Source organism: Schistocerca serialis, chromosome 4 (assembly GCF_023864345.2).
Source record: "Schistocerca serialis cubense isolate TAMUIC-IGC-003099 chromosome 4, iqSchSeri2.2, whole genome shotgun sequence".
Taxonomy (NCBI): domain Eukaryota; kingdom Metazoa; phylum Arthropoda; class Insecta; order Orthoptera; family Acrididae; genus Schistocerca; species Schistocerca serialis.
Window position 1 is genome coordinate 432,032,219 of NC_064641.1, and position 22,663 is coordinate 432,054,881.

The 22,663-nt window shown below is 43.0% G+C and overlaps 1 protein-coding gene across 2 annotated transcripts in view; it reads left to right on the plus strand.

The window, feature by feature from the left end:
* The window catches only part of LOC126475029 (acetylcholinesterase-like), a 215,684-nt gene extending 196,312 nt beyond the window's left edge, over positions 1-19,372 (plus strand). For both annotated transcript variants that reach the window (XM_050102572.1, XM_050102570.1), the window contains one exon: positions 19,095-19,372. In XM_050102572.1, coding sequence (XP_049958529.1) covers positions 19,095-19,260 — 166 coding nt within the window. In that variant the 3' untranslated portion in view covers positions 19,261-19,372. The remainder of the gene's footprint in view (positions 1-19,094) is intronic.
* The last annotated feature ends 3,291 nt before the right edge of the window (positions 19,373-22,663 follow it).

The window sequence follows — 22,663 nt, forward strand, 5'->3', positions numbered from 1 at the left end:
AATCAAAGTAGAATATGGAAGGGTTATCATAAGTGCAATAAGAAATTGAAATTAAAAGGTATAAGCTACAAGAAGTGGATAAGAGTAAGGAGGAAATTTGGGGAAGATTTTGCTATGAACAAGGAAATTAAAAATAGTGTTACAGGTATTGAAAGAGAGTCAGAACATCATGGCACGTTTTAAAAAGAATAAAAAATTGTTTCATAGAAATTAAATAACATTTTCAGCATCTTAGGAAAAAAAGACGATAGGATTTTCTAAACCAAGCTTGTACAGTAACTGAAAGGTTGACAGTCAATATGGATTGCCCGTTTATAATTGTTGTGTCTTAGTCATCAGTCTTCTGACTGGTTGGATGTAGCCCACCAAGTACTCCTCTCCTGTGCCAACTTTTTCATCTCAAAGTAGTACTTGCAACTTACGAGTATTGGGGCAAAGCTATTTCTGAGCAATTTTATTTGTGTAGGCTGCACCCATTCAGGGTCCAGAAAACATTCAGGAGCAAATTGTACATCTGTTGTCATGCTAATTGAAGCCACCCAATGCCCTATTTACAGATAACAGTACTAAATACCACAGATTGTAGAATGAAAGTTGGCGTCCCTTGAATTTCCACTCTCTTTCAAGTGACTACTTCCTGTTGTGGCACCTGCACCTCAAATCTGTACACCAAGCTGACGTGCCTACCCACCTGACCGAACTCCATTTTTTTCTCGCAGCCTGTGAACAGTGAGTAGTCGGTGGCAGCCCTTTGATTGGGAAATTTCTGATTCGCTTCCTGTCTCTGTCTCTTTCAAGTAGTTACTACCAGTTTGTGTGAAAACATGCAAGGAGCCGCATGGGGAAGCCGTGCGGTCAGGGGCCTTGCCACGGTTCGCGCGGCTCCCCCCGGCTGATGTTCGAATCGTCCGTTGGCCATGGGTGTGTGTGTTGTACTTACCGTAACTTAGTTTAATTTAGATTAACTAGTGTGTAAACCTAGGGACCGATGGCCTCAGCAGTTTGATCCAATGGAACTTACCACAAATTTCCAAATTACATGTATGGACCAATATGTCCAAATATGTAGACAAATGTTTTCATTGCTCTTCAGAATACGGTGTTCCTATTGGGTAATAATGGGCACAATGGGAGAGCTAGCGAGTTGCGATATCAACAATGGTAGGAAATAGTCCATTTGCACTACCCAATCAAATTAATTGTTTAACAGTTTACAGGAATCAAACAGTTTACTTACATCACGCACCACCACCATACGAAGATTCTTCTTCAACATTAAAAAAAAATATTTTAAATGCTTGAGAATCACATGCAAACATTTTGCAAATCAAGTAATTAAATTTCCTCAAAAAATAGACCGTAGCGCTACATACAGGGTGTGTCACAAGGAAAGGTACATGCTACATGCTTCGAGGAGTGATATATATATATATATATATATATATATATATATATATATATATATACGCGCAATTAAAAACTGGTGGAAAAACAATAAATTGGAAATTGACAAATCTATACTCAAAGGAGCCGCACTCCATCTTAACACCCTAAAAATGGCAACCTAATACCTACCTAGAGTAACAAAGGAAGAATAGCATGCTTATAGATTGACTAGAATAATGGAATAAATAACACATACACGGCTTGTGACGGCCGACAAACTGTGTTGGGCTGTTGAGCAGTGATTAAACTAGCCACAACAAACGCTAACCAGGTTAGCGGCGTACTTAAAGACAACCGTCGAGCAAGGACCCTGGTCAGAAGGTAATCAAAACTAGCAGGATTCCCTTGCACGGCAGACGTGCCAACACATCCGTTCATACCCCAGAATCAACTAGCGCAACATGATCATTGACACATTTCAAAAATGGTTCAAATGGGTCTGAGCACTATGGGACTTAACTGCTGCGGTCATCAGTCCCCTAGAATTTAGAATTACTTAAACCTAACTAACCTAAGGGCATCACACACATCCATGCCCGAGGCAGTATTCGAACCTGCGACCGTAGCGGTCGCACGGTTTTAGACTGAAGCGCCTAGAACCGCTCGGCAACCCCGGCCGGCTGACACATTTCAGATAATATTTTAAAACAACATACTTAAATACCTTTGTTTACCAAAAGCCTTAAATAGTTAACAGGTTAGGCTCTGTTATTGAAGCCACGCAAATGAGGTAGCAAGTTAAGGTCTACTTTGCCATTTAACACGCGTCGCGACGAGGAAAGGGAAGAATCCAGCTAATTAACTGAAAGTTACTACTTGGATCCAGCATTTGACGATACCCTCAAAATCAGCAGACAAAGGTGAGAGTCACGTTTACACTCGTAAACAGCACACGCAGAACACGAGCATAAAATGAACATTAAATAAACTGCTCCTTGTTCAGTAATTTACACACCGACGAAACAAATAATCTTCGCCGAATTACTGTACTCGCCAAAATGCCCAGTTGCTTGCAAATAACGCAAAATAATGGTCAAAACGTCTTATTTTAAGTCCGACGACGTCCGTAGGATACGATGGACAACCAGCCCTCATCCCCGTTGATCCGTCTGCGACGAAGACAGTAACATTGGCTGCTATCACGGCCTTAACCATCCATCACACATGACATACAAGTCACTCAAAACATCAACAAAACAGCGTGGCCTCCTGTACGCTCCCAGACGTCCGCAATTAGAGTTCTTCCTCCATATCGACGCTCTCCCGCAAACATAGCAGGCAGCCGGCCGCAGCAACGTCACAGCGTCCTCTGGCTAGGATAAGAAAACAACAGAGCGCGATGCGGGAATTTTAAAAGGAACGCCCTACAGACAAGGAGGAAACGCAGAGAACCAACCGTGACATTTCGTCACGGTTCACGCTACTGTGGAAACGAATTTTCAAAGACGTTCCTCAGTCATTGTGTGGTGCGGTGTTATTGATTACCAACTCATCGGTCCAGTTGTTTTAGGTAACCGTCTTACTGGGACACGGTATCTTGAGTTGCTTCAAAATGTGTTACCACAATACGTGGAGGACATCCCTTTGGCAACACGAGCTCGTATGTACTTTCAGCATGACGGAGCTTCTACACATTCCGTACCCCAGTGACACAGTATCTCAACACAACGTATCCTGGTCGTTGGATCGGTCCCCGTCGAGTCATTGCTTGGCCACCGAGGTCACCTGATCTTACCCCATTGGATTACTGTTTGTGGGGGTGTGGAAGAGCGACGTCTACAAGTGCAGAGTGGACACAATATAGGAACTTCTCGCTCGTATTTTACATGCTTGTGCCCAGGTAAGAAATGCAAAACTGAGCTCCGATCGGCGACACACCTGTATACAAGAGCAGCAAAATGCATTGAAGTTAACGGTGTGTTTGAAAATCTTCTGTGAGGAAAAGTACACAATTAAACAAACCATAACATAACAGTATCTTAATTTACTGTCACCTGCACCTTTCCCGTTCCTAGCTGTTTTCATTGGTTTACCTGGAGACGGTTAAGAAAAGAGCACATGTTTATTAGAAGTTTTTTGTTCAGATTTACCAGTAGTATCACCCGTCAAAACATGTACTTTTCCTCCTGACTCACCCTGTATATCGGCGTCTTTATGCACCAACGTTTGAGAACAAAAGCAACCTCCTCCACAACAACATTTCCACATTGCACTAAACATATCCAACGAAAAAGACTTCCGATGGCGCACACTCGCAACTACGGGATGAGAACCATGTGGCGACTGCCAGGGAGTCGGCCACCTCCGCAGTAAAAAAATCCAGTTCACCCAATCCAAAAGGGAGATGTTGTTAACACATCTTGAATTTCTCACACAATATGTAGTTCTTACGTTTTATTTGAGCTACTTTAAGGGACAGGATAAATCAGAATATACACTCATTTTCACATAATTAAGTATCGTTACTTGTGAAAATCCTGTACAACAGTAGGGCATAGGCAATTTTCACTCCGAGTATTCTCTCATCAGGCAAAAAAAAAAAAAAAAACCAAACGAAAAAAGTGTTTTTATCAGCTTAGTATTGGTTACGTCCTTCATGACAGGACTAGACAATTAACCTCATTTTTGGCTCATGGCGGAGAGCTAAGAGTGTGTTTTACCTCTGTCATAGAATGCCTCCTCAATTTTGAACTCTCTTAAAGTTTTCAAGGTAGGAAAGTCGAAAAAACCTTATGAAATTAAAAGCAAGCGTGCTAACAAGAATAGGAATAGGAATTCCACTGTTAAATGCAAGGGAGAGAGCGGATAGGTGGAAAGAGTACAATGAAAAGGCCTCTATCAGAGGGAAGATTTATCAGATGTGTTAGGAGAAGAAGCAGGAATAGATTTAGAGGAGATACGGGATCCAGTATTACAATCAGAATCTAAGATCAAATAAGTCAGAATGGATAGAAACATCATTAGCATTTCTAAAGTCATTATGGGAAGTGGGAACAAAACAACTATTCATGTTGGTGTGTAGAATGGATGAGTCTGGCGAAATTCCATATGACTTCTGGAAAAATATCATCCACACAATTCCGAAAACTGCAGGAGCTGACAAGTGCATATAAGTCGCTTGCAAGAATAATATGTAGAAGAATGGAAAAGAAAATCGGGATGACGATCAGTTCGGCTTCAGGGAAGGTAAAGGCATCAGAAAGGCAATTCTGACGTTGCGGTTGATAAAGAAATCAAGGCTAAAGAAAAATCAAGACACGTTTATAGGATCTCTGGCCCTGAAAAAAGTGCTGGACAATGTAAAATGGTGCAAGTTGTTAGAAATTCTGAGAAAAATTGGGGTAAGCTATATGGGCAGATGTATAATGTACAATATGTACTAAAGCAAAGAGGGAATAATAAGAGTGGGCGACCAAGAACAAAGTGCTCGGATTAAAAAAGGTGTAAGACTGGGATGTACTCTTTCGCCCTTACTATTCAATCTGTACATCAAAGAAACAGTGATGGAAATAAAAGAAAGGTTCGGCAGTGGGATTAAAATTCAAGTTGATTGGATATCAATGATACGATTTGCCGATAACATTGGTATCCTGAGTGAAAGTGAAGAAGAATTACATGACCTGATGAACGGAATGAACAGTTTAATGAGTACAGAATATGGATTGAGAGTAAATCGAAGAAACACAAAAGTAATGAGAAGTAGCAGAAGTGAGAACAGTGAGAAACTTAACATCAGGATTAACGGTCACGAAGTAGATAAAGTTAAGGAATTATACTACCTAGGCAGCAAAATGGATCGAGGAGTATCAAACATAGGCCTTAATTTCATGAAGAAATTTCTTACAATGTTTGTTTGGAGCACAGCATTGTATGGTACTTAATCATGAACTGTGGGAAAATCGGAACAGTAGAGAATCGAAGCATTTTAGATGCGCTGTCACTGACGAATGTTGAAAGTTAGGTGGTCTGTAAGTTAAGGAATGAGGAGGTTTTTTTACTGAATTGGAGATAATGATGTTTGCTTTGTGGGGCGCTCATCTGCGCGGTCATCACCGCCCGTACAAACTCCCAATTTTTTCACAGTCCAATTTTTTTGACAGTTCAATTTAGCCACTGTCACTACTGATGAGAATCACACAAACACCCAGTCCCCAGGCGCAGAAAATCCCTAACCCGGCCGGGAATCGAACCCAGGACCCCGTGATCGAGATTAGCAACGCTAGCCACTAGACCACGAGCTGCGGACAGAATTGGAGAGGAAAAGTATACGTGCAAAACATTGGCAGGTAGAAGGGACAGGGTGACAGGACATCTGTTACGAATGACTTCCAGGTTAGTAGAGGGAGCTGGAAAGTCGAAAACTGTACAGCAATTAATTGAGGATTTATTTTGCAAGTGCTACTCTGCGATGAAGAGGTTGGCACACGAGAGGAATTCGTGGTGGGCCACATCAAACATATCAGAAGACAGGTGACTCAAAAAGAACCAAATACTAAATTGAGTAATATAGCTGATTTTATAATGACGGTCATCTCTTCCTGTGTAGATGGGAGATTGAAATTTCGTTAAAACACCTCGTCCGAAAGAAAAAAAGCATGATAAAAGAATGATTACCGCTCCAACTCGCAAATGCTATCCATGGTACTATCGTCCTCGCTTCCACCATCCCAGTGGCGCTTCATTGATACGAAATTGATTGACTAAATAACTGAATTGATCAGGAGAGTCCATTTGCATGGTGAGTAATTTTTTTCCTACAGTCGGATTAAACTCGCCAGATAACCTTTACAGATGCTTCTGTGTTATCTCTGGGGGATTCCCTGAGGCTAGATAGTTACTTCCTCCAGTACCAAAGTCGGAGGTAACTATTGTCAAATAGCTCAAGGTATCTCATGCAAATCACATCCCTCCTGTCGGCTGCCTTGTCAGGTTGGTGGAAGCAAGTCACTTCGAATTTCGGTATACTGTTCCTGAAATAATCTTCCTGAGATCTGTCAGTCTATGGGGGCAGTAGGATGTTTCACCCTCTTCTCCATCACCGCGACACCTCCATCCCCGTCCCCGTCATCGCCGCTGGCCTGCATGCGAACCACAACTACCGCCACAGCCGCCAAAAGTGTGTGAGCCTGCAGACCTGGGTTTCCCTCAAAATACAGACCTGTAGAAGCTTTCCTATTGACTCCTCCCAAATTAATATCCGGATTCTTCGAGAACTCGAATGGGAATCAGCGGAGGGAAAGAGATGTTCCTCTTGAGGAACACTATTGAAAAAATTTAGAGAACCGACATTTTAAGTTGAGTGCAGAAGGATTTTGCTGCCACCAACACACATTTCGCGTAAGGACCACGACGATAAGATCCGAGAAATTAGCACTCTTGCGGAGGCATATAGATAGTCTTTTTCCCTAGCTCTATTTGAGATCGGAGTAGGAAAGGAAATGACTAGTAGGGGTACAGGGTAGCCTCCGTCACACGCCCTAGGATGGCTAGCAAAGTAAGCATACAGAAGTACATGTAAATATAGCCTACTTAAACACGTTACTCCATCCATTTATGGGCTTACAAAACCCACGAAAGAGTGTTGTCTCCTATTTATCAAGAAAACAAAAGACGGAACTCCTGCAGATCGATAAAAATCTTCTTGTTAGCCCCTAATTTTCTCACATTAGTCATTTCGTGAGATGTGAATGAGAGGTTGTAATATGTTTGCCCACAGCACTTAGAAGAAGCAGTATAGAATCACCTCTCAACTGCCCTGTGGTCATAGTACCGCTTACCTGCGATATTCTCACGAATCTTCCAGTCTTCGATAGACAGCACCTAAATCCAACTGATTTCGACAAGTAAAAGGCATCCGCCTCCAAGTCACAGAACCGTGCTAATTCTCGCAAAATTCCATCACATTCTGATAACACTGTTTCATTAGTTAGAAGGCTGTCAAGTCCTCTTGCCATCACTGACTAGGTAGAGAGCTATCACAATGAGGGAGATGGCACACTTACATTCAGGTAGAAAGTCGCTACACTGTGCAGCGCGGGGTAGCCGTGCGGTCTAGGCGTCTTGCCACGCTTCGCGCGGCTCCCCCGTCAGAGGTTCGAGTCCTCTCTCGGGCATGGGTGTGTGTATTGTCCTTGGCGTAAGTTAGTTTACGTTAGATTAAGTACTGTGTAAGCCTAGGGACCGATGACCTCAGCAATTTGGTCCCATAGGAACTTGCTACAAATTTCCAAATTTTCATTACAATGCAGAGTATACAAGGACTGCACGAATAAATTCAGAGTCATAGCATCTACAGTTCATCGATACCGAATGATTGTTTGTAAATATCACCCCTCTACAGTTCCTAGTCTCCTTTCTCTCATTCTTATGATCACTACGCTAGGTGTACTACTGTGTAGTAGCGTCAAAGTCTTCGTTGACAGCGCATGTTTAATGAAAAATACATGACTGTTTCAGAATGGGGAATACCTCCATAATACAAATATAACTCTATTATAGAGCTTCCAATACACTATCCATTCAATCACTTACATTGGTGCAACAGCCTCACACCTTTATGGATACTTCAGGGCTACTTCAAGAATAGGTGGAGATTTGGGGCTTAGTCACAGTACTGTTCTTTTTTTTACCCCCTTGTGACTATCACCCCCCCTCCCTCCCTGCCCCTAGACAGACCTACCTTTGTTCTCGTGTAGTGCTAGTTATTTCTGTAGAAGCAAACGCAGTATTTACACGCTAATCCAACTGTCTTAAATCGAGAGCCAGTCAACCAACAAGTACAAGCCAAACTAAATCAGTATCTATGTTTCCTCCAGAAACAGCAGTCATCTTATTACCTCTTACAACTCTATCCGAATTGTAGAGCTACAGTCCCTAGTGACATACCAAGAGGACTTGTAGTCATTCGTCTCCTGTACCATCACATTTTAGAGGGGGGACACCCGTAAGAATTCCATGCAGGTGAATTTGAGCCTGACATATTCTTCTGCTTTAGCTCACTGACTTGTCAGCTCTTAGTGCTTGAATCGCTTTCGTTCAGATTCCAGCAAATGAATCCGAACCCGAATATGCATTCTACTCCTACTCGCTGTAGGTGCTTCCTGCTAATCATTTTACGGCAGTTAATGCTTCCAATAGCAGTGTGTGAGATTTATAATCCTATTAAGTGTAATAGATTTGCTTACATTCAGGTCAACTGCCAACTCCACCACGTATCTTCGCACCTGTTTGCAGTCAACTCCATGACATATGAACATCCAACATCTAAAACAAATACACTACGGAGGGTGCAGGGCACACAGCACCAGTGTTGTCGATTAATGAACATCCAACATCTAAAACAAATACACTACGGAGGGTGCAGGGTACACAGCACCAGTGTTGTCGATTATCCATCCATCTCAATCTCACACGCTTCAAGTGAAAAACCGCCTATATATTCCTATTCATAGACTAATCCACCCCTTTGTTTCTGGGAGAAATATTTTGTCTTTCCCAGATATTTACTTTTTTCTGTCACACGTTTATTTGCACTGTGACAGCCTATACGATCCTAGCAACATCCACATGATGCCTTTTCTTCACAGGTTAGTCGCAAACACACACAAAAAAAATGTGGGCTCACAGGACTGTTAGACAGAAACTATGTAGTGTCAACTTTTCAGATCGATGACATTGTCCGCTAGAATGTATCATCTAATCATGAATGGTCTATGCATATTAATGTTAGGATGGCAGCTGACAATGACCTCCAAGTAAAGGTGGAGATCGGAAATATATAGTGAGTTATGAAGATGAGGCTCATTCAAATAGAGTGGAAGATGCTGTGCAGCAAACTGTCATATATGTCGAGGGACAGTTGAAGGCTAAGTACGGCATATTCTGGCTCGTCATTCCCGTCTTTGATGTGAGCTGTGTTACTTAATCAATATTTTCGTGATGGTGTTGATACATTAAAATTAACAGCTCTACATTCATCACAGGACATATTTCTATACCAACAAACTTATGTGAACACACATGATCTGCAGGAAGTGGTACGTGCTGCAGTGGAGCATGAGTAGATCTGTGGTAGCGTTTTGCTTAAAGTAGTGAGAGCAGTGAGAGAGAAATGTGGTTTTCTTGATTTTGGTCAGACAGTCATTCGACGATCAACGAAAGATCATTGCAAGGTGGTGTAGCTACTCCAACAGGTTTGCATGCAATGAATGTGGAATTCAAAGCATACAAAAACAAATACTGTCAGATACTTACAAAAATCATTCAGTGCTATTTAAGTACACTGATGCTATGCTTGGAACTCTCTCCCACCATTAACAGATGTTCCATTACACTTAGAGTCTTCCATAACATATACCAGTATAGGAAGAAAATAAGCATAACTGTAGGAAAAAGAACTGTAAGAACTGACAGTCACTGTGAGATTCCGGACATCTGCTCCATCAGAACAGCAATTTTTATCGTCAGCCATTTTCAGCTTAGGTGGTTTGATCATGGGCCTTTTGATGCTTTCTTGCTGTTTTCACGTAGTGTTCTTACAACCATCACATTGTCATCAGCATCTAGGAGACATGGTTTCTCAACTCTGACAGAGGTGAACTTGAGAATTTACCACACAGATAGCTGCTAAAACCACCGCACACATTCTGTTGCATTCCTCCTTCAACCAAGAAGTTGAAGGGTGCTGGACACTTTAGAGCAGAACATGCAGACATGATGAAACATAGACATCCACATGTACCGAAGAAGTAAGGCCTCCCCCCCCCCCCCCTCACACACACATACACGTGGTGTCTATGGGAAGGAGGGAGGGATTGCCCTTTGTAAGCCCCATATTGTCCTGTACTGCATAATCACACACCCCTCATCTGGTTACAGTGCTACATTAGACATACCACCTGGCCCAAATGCACGTCTGGGTACAGCACTATAGATTCCCGGCCGGCTAGTGTGCTCTACCACCCCATGCAAAGCTGTGTTCAGATACAGCGCTATAGTCTACCGTCCATTTAATGCACCATAACCCACACGAAAGGGCGAGTTTCATGAGGAGAACTTCCTCCATGCCATGATGCCATAGAAACCAAATGCGTGTATGTGTGTGTTCGTGTGTGGATGGTTCACATGTTTGGTACATATACATGTCTGTGATTCACCAAGTGCGCTTGTTCTGTTCTAAAGTGTCTAGCAACGTTCAGATTCTTGTAGGAAGTAGGAGTCGAACTGATGAACACTTTAGAATGTTTGTGTCCGTGATTCGCCAAGTGTGCTTGTTCTGCTCTAAAGTGTCTAGCAACGTTCAAATTTTTGCAGGAAGGAGTCGAGATGGTGAACACTTTAGAATGTTTGTGGTGGTTTTAGCAGCTATATACGTAATAAATTTCTGAAGTTCATCTCTGTGAGGGCTGAGAAATCATGCCTCCTGCTTGAGGATGACAATGTGATGGCTGTAGAAATACTACGTAGAAAACAGCAAGAAAGCATCAAAAGACCCGTGATCAAAACATTTAAATTGGAAATGGATGACATTAAAAACTGTTGTTCTGATGGAGCGGATATCTGGAATATCACAGTAGTTACTTTGTTCTGATGGAGCAGATATCTGGAATATCACAGTAGTTACCAGTTCTTACAGTTCTTTTTCCTATTTTTGTGCTTATTTTCTTAGAATTCCAAACATCTATTCACCATCTTATCAGGAATCCACCTTCCTGGCACCGACTGTGTCACAGAATCTTCCCATTCTGTAGGAATGCGGCAGGAAGATCCTTCATAATGGTTACATGTTGGAAGAAAGCGTGAAAAGCCGTGTCAGAAAATGTAGCTCTTAGACCTTTCAGAGGTAGCGGTAAAGGAATGGATGTCGGTCAGAAATAGCACGCTTCATCTAAATGGTTGGAGTATTGCAAGTGAATAGCATGCTACGAGTAGAAAGGAGATAACTCTGTCTGCTGCTGTAACAGCTGAACTGTTAAATTGCACCTGGTGTAAAATGCGATAGCACGAAAGCGTCTACAGACCCACAATGAAACAATATGGGTTGGAAATGGCTGACGTTAAAAGTGATAATCTGATGCAGTAGCTGTCTGGAATATCGCAGTAGCTACCACCTGTAGCGTATGCGTATTATCTTAGAATTTCAAACATCCAGTCACCACTTCATCGGAAATCTACCTGTCTGACAGTGACTGTGTCGCAGACTCTTCCCACTTATGTATGAATGTGACAGGAAGATCCACCCACTAAAAAGAACGTGGTTTTTAAGCTCTGAATTATAACTACGGAAATGGACTGTTCGAGTGTGAGCTTCCCTAAATGCTAGATATACGGAAGTACATTTCAAAGAATGTAGTTTTAATGAAAACATTTGCTAATTTTGGAATGGAGTACCCTACACAGCATCACAGTACTTAAAGAACCCTCACAGTCATTCGGAACCTATGTTACATGCAACTTATTCGAGTGCGCCGCATTATTTCTGTTTTCCTTCATTAGCAAATTACATTTAGAAATTAGAATGGAGACCACTTGCATGTATATAACATGGGAGACTCTTTTCTTAATGGAATGTTTATTAATGGCGTAGGGGGTATAACTTATAGCATCACTGTACTTAAAAATCCCTGACAGATGCTTGGTAGCTATTTTGCAGAAACCTGCTTCCATTGCTTCTGTGGATTGGCTGTATTTGGATCGTAAGACGATTAAATTTCAAATCAGGATGTAGTCCATATGCAGGTAAGTGGTATGGAAGACTCTAGTTATAATGGAACTTTTGTTAATGGTGGGATGGAATACCGAGCACATCATCATTGTACTTAAATAACACTGACTAACGTTTGGAAATTATGCGACAGTATTCTGCAAAAAATCGTTTGTTTAAGCTTTGAATTCCACATTTATTCCATGCGAAAGCTCTTGGAGTAGCTATACCATATTGCAATGAATTTTGGTTGGTCTTAGAATGACTGCATGACCAAAATCACAAAGGGCACGTTTCCATTTCAATGCTCCAACTATCTTCTGCAAAACAACGCCACAGATTTACTTGCGTTCCACTGCAGCACATGTGTGTTCGCAGAACTTTTTTACTTTTGTAATGCATCCTGTGGTGTCTCTCGAACTTGTAATTTTATTGTAGCAACACCAGGCACAAAGAGTATTCAAGTACTAACATTGCTGCTCTCGAGGATGGGAATGCTGAGTCAGAATGTGTCGTATTTAGCCGTCAACTGCCCCTTGATATATATGTCAGTTTTGCTGCACAGTTTCCCTAACTCTATTTGAACGATGCCCACCTTCGCACCTCACTATATATTCTCTTTTTCCACTGTAACTGTAAGATCATTTCTTTGTGCAGTCCATGTATACTCCGCATGGTTGTGACTTTCCCCCTGCATGTTGGTGTGGCATCTTTCTCACTCTCTACTTAGTCAGTGATGGTCAGAGGACTAGACAGCCTTCTAACTACTGGAACAGCATTATCGGGACGTGATGGGATTTTAGGAGAATCAGCACAGTTCTGTGACTTGATGGGAGACGCTCTTTATCATCGAAATGAGGTGGATTCAGATGCTATCACGACGATACCATCGATTCTACAGCTCGACACTCCATAGTCGCTGTCTACCGCTCCTGTGAATCCACATCTGATAGTGTTGCATCACTGATCTGTGAAGCAAAGGCGTCATGTGGATGTTGCTAGAATTGTATAGGTTGGCATACTCCATTCCAACACATGACAGAAAAAGATAAATCTCCAGGAAAGTGGTGTATTTCTCCTGGAAACACAGGGGTGGATTAGGATACTTGTGGAAGTATATAGGCAATTTTTTACTCAAAGCATGTGCGATTGTCATCGATTGTAATCGATAATACTGGCGCAATGTACCCTCCAACATGCACTGTATACCCTCTTGCTGTGTATTTGTTTTAGATGTGGGATGTTCGTATGTGATGGAGTTGGATGCAAGCAGGTGATAAGACCTGTGGTGGAGTTGGTAGTTGACTCGAACGTATCTAAATCTATTGCACATTAATACGACTAGAGAGCCCGTACGCTGTCATCGGAAACGTTAACTGCCGTAAAATGCATGGCAGTAAGCATCTAGAGCGAGCTGAAGAAGAAAGCGTTGGTTGGGTTTGAATTCATTTGCTTGAATCTTAAGAGAAGCAACCCATTCACTAAGAACAAACAATTCGTTGAGCTAAAGGAGAAGAATTTGTCAGGCTCAGGTTCATCTGCGTGGAATTTTTATGTAGAATGTGTTCCCCCCACCAAGATGTAACGATGCAGGAGGCAAGTGTCTGGAAATTCTCTCGGTATGTCACCTAGAGGCTGTTGCACTACAACTCGGATCAAGGTGCAAGAGGTACCAAGATGGCTGCTGTTACTGGAGGGCATGTTGAAACTGATTTAGTCTGGCTTGTATATGGTTAACTGACTTTCGAAGTTCGATAGTTGGATAAGTGTAGAAGAACTGGGTTTGCTTTTAAATAAATAACTAGGACTACGCGAGAACCAAGGGTGGTCCCTCGGGGTTGGAGGGTGGTAGGGGGGTGGGGGGTAGGCATTCAATACTGTAATTAAGTGCCATATCTCCCCCTAGTCTTTCATAGCTCTGAATTATACGTCGAGGTGTGACGCTGTTGCACCAATGTGAATGATTCAGTGGATAGCGTATTGGAAACTCTTTGACACTGTTAGACTCGTAGTATGGAGATATGCTACATCTGAAAAAGGTGGTGATTTCACACGAAACACTGTGCTCTCAGTGAAGACTCTGACAACATTATACCTTCTTATTTCTAGCGTAGTAATCATAGGATTGCGATAAAGGAGATGGGACACGTACAGGGGGATATTTATAGACAATCATTCGATATCAATGAATTATAGGAGCTATTCTTTTGAATTTCTTTGTACAGTCCACGTATACTCTGTATTGTTGCGACTACCTTCCTGTACGTATGTGTGCTATTTTTCTCATTGTGATAGCTGTCTCTCTCTACCTAGTCAGTGACGGGTAGAAGACTAGACAGCCTTCGAACTAATGGAACAGTGCTGTTTGAACATGATGGTATTTCGAGTGAATAAGCATGAGTCTGTGACTGGACTGGAACATTTGTTACTTGTCGAAATCAGTTGGATTCAAACGCTGTATATCGATTACTGGAAGATCCATGAGAATTAGGCAGGAAAGCAATAATCTGGCGAAAGGGGAGTTGAGAGATGACCTCTGTACCGCTTCTTCTAAGTTTTGCGGGAAAACATATTACAATCTCTCAATTACACATCACGAAGTGACTGTAATGGGAAAATTAGGGCCTAATATGAAGATTTTTACTGAGAGACAGTCAACAGAAGTAATACTGTCTTTCGTTCTCTCGATAAGTAAGAGACAACATTCTTCCGTGAGTTTTGTCTCTATAAATGGATGGAGTGACAGCTTAATAGGTAGACTAAATTTACCTCCACACCCTACGGTGTGTAACGGATTCTACCCTGTACCACTACTAGTCACTTCCTTTCCTATTCCAATCGCAAATAGAGTGAGGGAAAAAATGCTGTATATATGCCTCCCTAGGAGCGCTAGTTTCTCGTATTTTATCTCAGTGGTCCTTACGCGATATGTATGTTGGTGGCAGGAGACTCCTGCAGTCAGCTTCAAACTTTGGTTCTCTACATTTTCTCAATAGTGTTCATCGAGAGGAGCGCCTTCAGTCTAGTGATTTACATTTTAGTTTTCGAAGTATCCAGCCATTAATTTGGCGGGAGTCAATAGGAATGCTTCCACTAGCTTGACTAGGCAACAGACAGAGAGAACATGATAATCATTGAATATCTTCAGCTATTTGATGACGGTTACCACCGATTTTGGTATTGGATAATGTGACTGCCTAGCCTCAGGGAATCCCCCTAGAGAAGTCACAGAAACAGCTGTAAAGGTAATCTGAGAAATATAATCCGACTGCAGGAGAAAAATTACGAGTCATGCAAAGGGACTCTTATGATCAATTTAATTAATTAGCCAATCAGTCTGATACCAGCAACTTGCCGCTGGGGTGGTTGGAAGTGAGGGCAAGAGCACCACAGATATGATTCACGAGTTGGAGCAGTAATCATGCGTTATTTCGTTACGGCGAGATCTTTTAATGAAACTTCAGTTTCCCACCTACACAGGGAGAGATGACGATCATAATAAAATCAGCTATATTACCCAGTTATAGAGTGATATATAAAAGTACATTTTCTATGAGAAATTCTAGGCGTATCGGCAACAACACCCCCGTTTCGGATTGGTTAAATTGGATTATTTTACTGTAAAGCCTATGTTGAAGGTGGAATTGGAACTACACTCCTGGAAATTGAAATAAGAACACCGTGAATTCATTGTCCCAGGAAGGGGAAACTTTATTGACACATTCCTGGGGTCAGATACATCACATGATCACACTGACAGAACCACAGGCACATAGACACAGGTAACAGAGCATGCACAATGTCGGCACTAGTACAGTGTATATCAACCTTTCGCAGCAATGCAGGCTGCTATTCTCCCATGGAGACGATCGTAGAGATGCTGGATGTAGTCCTGTGGAACGGCTTGCCATGCCATTTCCACCTGGCGCCTCAGTTGGACCAGCGTTCGTGCTGGACGTGCAGACCGCGTGAGACGACGCTTCATCCAGTCCCAAACATGCTCAATGGGGGACAGATCCGGAGATCTTGCTGGCCAGGGTAGTTGACTTACACCTTCTAGAGCACGTTGGGTGGCACGGGATACATGCGGACGTGCATTGTCCTGTTGGAACAGCAAGTTCGCTTGCCGGTCTAGGAATGGTAGAACGATGGGTTCGATGACGGTTTGGATGTACCGTGCACTATTCAGTGTCCCCTCGACGATCACCAGTGGTGTACGGCCAGTGTAGGAGATCGCTCCCCACACCATGATGCCGGGTGTTGGCCCTGTGTGCCTCGGTCGTATGCAGTCCTGATTGTGGCGCTCACCTGCACGGCGCCAAACACGCATACGACCATCATTGGCACCAAGGCAGTAGCGACTCTCATCGCTGAAGACGACACGTCTCCATTCGTCCCTCCATTCACGCCTGTCGCGACACCACTGGAGGCGGGCTGCACGATGTTGGGGCGTGAGCGGAAGACGGCCTAACGGTGTGCGGGACCGTAGCCCAGCTTCATGGAGACGGTTGCGAATGGTCCTCGCCGATACCCCAGGAGCAACAGTGTCCCTAATTTGCTGGGAAGTGGCGGTGCGGTCCCCTACGGCACTGCGTAGGATCCTACGGTCTTGGCGTGCATCCGTGCGTCGCTGCGGTCTGGTCCCAGGTCGACGGGCACGTGCACCTTCCGCCAACCACTGGCGACAACATCGATGTACTGTGGAGACCTCACGCCCCACGTGTTGAGCAATTTGGCGGTACGTCCACCCGGCCTCCCGCATGCCCACTATACGCCCTCGCTCAAAGTCCGTCAACTGCACATACGGTTCACGTCCACGCTGTCGCGGCATGCTACCAGTGTTAAAGACTGCGATGGAGCTCCGTATGCCACGGCAAACTGGCTGACACTGACGGCGGCGGTGCACAAATGCTGCGCAGGTAGCGCCATTCGACGGCCAACACCGCGGTTCCTGGTGTGTCCGCTGTGCCGTGCGTGTGATCATTGCTTGTACAGCCCTCTCGCAGTGTCCGGAGCAAGTATGGTGGGTCTGACACACCGGTGTCAATGTGTTCTTTTTTCCATTTCCAGGAGTGTATATGTCCAAACCACACAGGTTTGTCCCAGATTCTGTTGTGGCTAGCAGCAGGAGTGGGCACAATGTTTCAGTTGACCGAAAGCTGTGGCTTAGCCTCTCGCGACTGGTGGGTACAAAGTATGCTCCTACTTGTCGGCTCTTGCCTGCAACTGCGTGGACAGGTCCCAGCAGTGGCGCTCTCAGTGCCCTCTGGGTGGCTGAATAGCAAAGTAAACAGTACGCTGGTTGAGCAGCGACAGAAGTGGACGTGTGTACTGCGTGAGAAGATTCAATATGGCTTGAGTTTGCGCTGGACAATTATCACCCCCATGTAAATTAATTGGTTGATTGCTTGGCGGTCACAGTAGCCTTCTCTCCAGCCTCTGAGCATCTGGTAAGACCATTTTGTGAATACCTGGCTACCTGGAGATGTGCCGGCATCGCTGACAAGTGTGTGGGTGTCTGTTCCTCTCCTCGCCGGTTCGGCCGCGGCCCCTGCAGTCGGTGGATGACATGGGTGTCATTATCGCAAGTGTGTGCGATTGGAAGGTTTTTTCTTTTCACCATAAATGCTTAGTGTAAAATGGAAAAGTTGTTGTAGACGAGAGCGCTTGTGTTCTCAAATATTGTTGCATACAAGACCCCAGGTATATTTAGTGATACGAACTATTTGTGGCGGAAATTTAATTACTTGATTCGCAAAATGTTTGTGTGTGACTCTCAGACATTTAAAATGTTTTATTAAGAATAAGAATCTTTGTAAGTTGGTGGTGAACGTTTTAAGTGAACTATTTGACTCATGTAAATTGTTGAACAATTAATCTGATTGGGTAGTGAAATTGGACTATTTCCCGCTATCTTGGATATTGCAGTTGCGCCAGTTTTCCCTTTGTCCCCAGCATTATCCAATAGGAACACAGAATTCTGAGGAGGGAAGGAAACCTCCATCTGCGTGTGGGGGGCACGGTGGTTCGTGCACGTGTTTACACAATCAGAAAGTAACCACTTGAGAGAGACAGAGATAGGAAGCGAGTATGGAATTTCCCGAGCAGAGGAATGCCACCACCTGATGTTTTGTTCAGAGGCTGTGAGAACAAATGGAGGTCACTTGGGCGGGCAGGCACATCTTCTAGGTCTACGAGCTTGAGGTAGAGGTGTTCCAACAGGAAGCAGCCACTTGAGAGAGAATGAAGGTGGTTTCCTGGGTATCAAATATCAAAGGATGCAGACTTCTAATCCTCAGTTGGTGGTATTTAATATAACGATCTGTAATTAGGGCACTGTACGGTTTCGACCCTAATGGCAGCTAATATATTGCACTTCATTTCATTTTTTGGTGCTCACTGTTATTACGTCATGGGAAGTTACAAATCCGTTACATTGAATTTCATGCTTAAGGACTAGCTACGTGACGGCGAATGAGTTCATATGGTGGCAAATATCCTTTCATATTTTATGGCCATTCTCAAAGTACCTCAACTATACTGAAGAAAATATAATGTAATCCGTTGCTACAGGTTATTAGGAAATTGTATATGCGTAGCAGGCAAATTAGTTCTTAAAAGTAATCGAGACGTTCACATTATCTGTTATTTATAGGCAACTCAAACCAAGTATGTCATTTATTTTAGATATCATTTTATTGACCATTGTCTGAAGTTGTAATCAGTTGCTGGACAACGAAAGATTTGATAAGAGGCATGGCCAAAACGATATTCTCATCACGTAATTTGCTTCTCCGGTTTGCTACCACTAGTATTAAAGAAGTATAAAGAACCTAATTTGTAATCAGAATGTCAAGTTGAGTGCAGCAGTCAACATACTAGTCGGACTAATGTCATCAAAAATGGACAAAATTAAGCTTTAGTAACAAGTGCATATTTTCCGCAGAAACCCGACACCAGTTGCAGATCCTGTGGTCTGGGAGCCCTACGACATGACGAGGAGGAGCTACCTTCTGATACAAGCCAACATCACGCTCGGCCACGAGAAGGACAAGGACCGCATGGACTTCTGGGACGAGAATGTACCGTTGCAACCGTTCCCTGGAACATAGGGCCTACTGATGAGAGCACACTCTGGGGACACGGCACTGTCAGGGTTGCTCCGTAATATTGTTTGAAGTGACAATAAGAACGAATTAAACACATTCATTTTAATAACAATAATATGCATGACAGTATTAATCGTTATAGGTGCAAAGCTATACCCTCGAATCACTTGCCGTTTACAAATCGTTTATTATTAACTACATTCATTCCTGATACATGTAATACACAGATTTCTGAACTGACATTACCATTGATCAATGAGCCTACAGGTGTTTGTTGAGGAACACATGTGTGTGTGTGTGTGTGTGTGTGTGTGTGTGTGTGTGTGTGTGTGTGTGTCTGTGTGTGAGTGTTGGGATAGAGAGAGAGAGAGAGAGAGAGAGAGAGAGAGAGAGAGAAAGAGAAAGAGCTCATATATACACCACGTTTCATAGCATTACTAACACTGGGTGAATTATCAGAACACGTCGAATCCTACAAGACCGAGATAGATGGTGCAATGGGTAAACCACCAGATTCACATTCGGGCGGACGGTGTTTAAATCACTTATAAATTTTCGTGATCTGTGTTGTATAGATGTTTTTTCCAACTCTGTCAATGGTTAAATATGGCACTTGCGTTACGTGGCGAAAATAAGTGTGTAAATGGCGGCTTCTAATTATACGAAAGTTACTTTACGGTATCTGTTCAATCATTTGCCGTAACAGTCGTATTAATACACAGATTCCTCTTGACAAGACCACGTTAAGCGGGAAGGATTTTCCGAAACTTACGAAACGTGTCTCATAGTTAAGAAAGTTTTGCGTTATTCTACGAGGCATTGACGTCAGCTGTTTACAACACATGAAAATTTATGCCAGACCAGGACTCAAAATCGAACGTCCCGCTTATCGTGAGCAGTCGACTTAACCACATTTTGTATTATTTTTTTACCCGGTCTTACCGCTTCTCGTGAGCGATGGCCTTAATTGCTTTTTTATTTTTCAAGTAGTAGAACGGTCAGCGTCAGGCATATGGAGACAGGGTGCACAGGTTTTTTGACATGTGACTTGGTATCCGACAATAACTGGAGGTGGCTGCCATCGAGGACAACAGCGTCGGTTCTTACCAGCAAGTCTGCAGTGGAAAACCTCTTCTAAAAGGGCTGTTACCCCTTTACACCTTTGTCTGCAAGACTGGGGGGAGGGGGTTGCACAGGGAGCAAGGCCTGCCCATCCGTAGTGCCCTGACGCCATGTTGGGGGCTGCTTGCTCAGGAACAATGGGAGACTACGCTTGTGTCGACAGTCGACGACTAGATGGTACTGATTGAAGGAGCTCCACGTACGCCATTAGAAGCACCATCAGATTGGTCGACGTATTCCGTTCCCCTGTCGACGTAACACTCAGCTTGGTCTGAGATGCCCCTCTTGCCCACATACTGAACACGTTTTTGGCTTACTGTCGTAAATTATGATGACACGGTATCTGCTTATGTTCAGTGAGGACGGGACATGTTTAGTAAAGTCTGTGTGCACGTGCTGCACCCTGTTCAGATCCGGGTGCATGCTAAGGTGTACCAGTTTTTCCGCCGTATAGCTTATCATAGTGCCGTAGGTTCTAAACGCTATGATCACCATCTCATGTCAAACAGTAGCTCTGGCCGAGACCCACATGTTCAACTTTCATTGGGTCATTGTGTATGTCCAGATATCTGAATTGAAGATAACTCACCTTGTTCAAGACCTTTTCACAAGCCGCCATCATCCGCCACATTCACGTGGACCACGCTACTCAAAATGGGAAGGTGAATCCCTAATAGTTTATGATAATAAATACATACGTCATCTTGTAAAAATTGTTCAAATTCCAATGCTTTTGATCGTGTATACCCGGTCGTGAAACTTAACTTCACGTCCATTTTCACTGTGAAAGTATCATGGAGCATCGAAGGGCGTAAGTTGTACTGAGACTGCTGTAGACTACAACAACAATGTGCGTGTGCTATCGACGCAGAGACATAAGCGAGACGTTCATGCAGTTCCACTGTCAAAGGCCACTTCGCTACTGAGCGTACCGCTAGGACGGATCTATCTTCCATATGTTACGCAGTCACAACTCTCTGCTCGCATTATTCGTGTTTAACGCACAGGGAGACAAATATTATTTCGTCACTTTAGCCCGTCGGGGCTTGGATATGTAACTGTTGGTTACATTGTCTGTTTTTTTTGTTTTTTTTTTGTTTTTTTTTTTGGCAGTGTCTGTACCTTCACCGTACAATGCCCTAATGTTCTGCAGACTTGCATGAATGCATGCATGCTACGACGAGCTAAAATGACGATATAAATTTGTCTCACTGTGCAGGATTCAGAAATTGTACAAGCATTGGGGTTATGACTATATGACTTACGAAACTTCCGCCCAGCCCTGGATGTATGCTCGGGCAGACGAAGTGGTTAACGCAATAAGCAGAGAGTCCAGATTTCAGTCCTAGACTGACACAAATTTTCATGTGACACAAAGTGCTGACGTCAACGCATAATCAGAGAATACGAAACTCTTTCGTTAAGATTGTCACATCTGTAAACGTCAGAAACAATGTCTGTTCCATCAGATGTGCACGCAGGTCTGAAAGACATTGTAGTCTGAAGATACAACACTGTATAAGTACAGACATTGTATGAATTAACAATGTATCTGAAAGTGACTAATCGGAACACCAAAACTACCACATCGATCTGAGTTTGTCTCCAGCTGTGTGAAGAAAGCAAAATATGTAACCAAACTTATTAAGGTTACTTAAGGTTACTTAACGTTGAACAGCTACAATTCATAACGAACTGGTATGGTTTATTACAGCCGTATTGATTGTCCACCTACAGACGATAACGGAATATTCATTTACTATTCTCTTTCCATTAGTTTTGTGAAATACGTAATTTACATCCAAATTTATACTACGCAAGAGACGGTGGAATGCATGAGAAGATCACTCTGTAGACTGTACCCTTATTTGACAGTTCTCGACAATGTATGCTTAGACAAAAAGATGCCTGTTTCTTGGTACTATTGTAACAGCCGTAAAATAAATAAATAGTTTTAAAAACTCGTAGTTTCAATACTGACACACAAATCTTGATTTAAGAACTTGATGTAAGCACTTGACTAGACAATCTTTAAAAGGTTTCGAATAGGAGAATGAATTACCTGTAGTATTCTCGTTATGTCAGTTTTTGAATGATTTGATGCGGGTACAAAGAGTACACAACAGTGTCTTATCCACCTGCATAAATAATCACGTGATTATCCGATGCATGGATGCGCTCTTAGTTTGAAATAAAATATTTCTTCAGCAGTACCCCCTATCCTATAAAAATTACACGACCTCTCATTCAATGGTGTACGTAGGAACGGTATATATGAACGGTA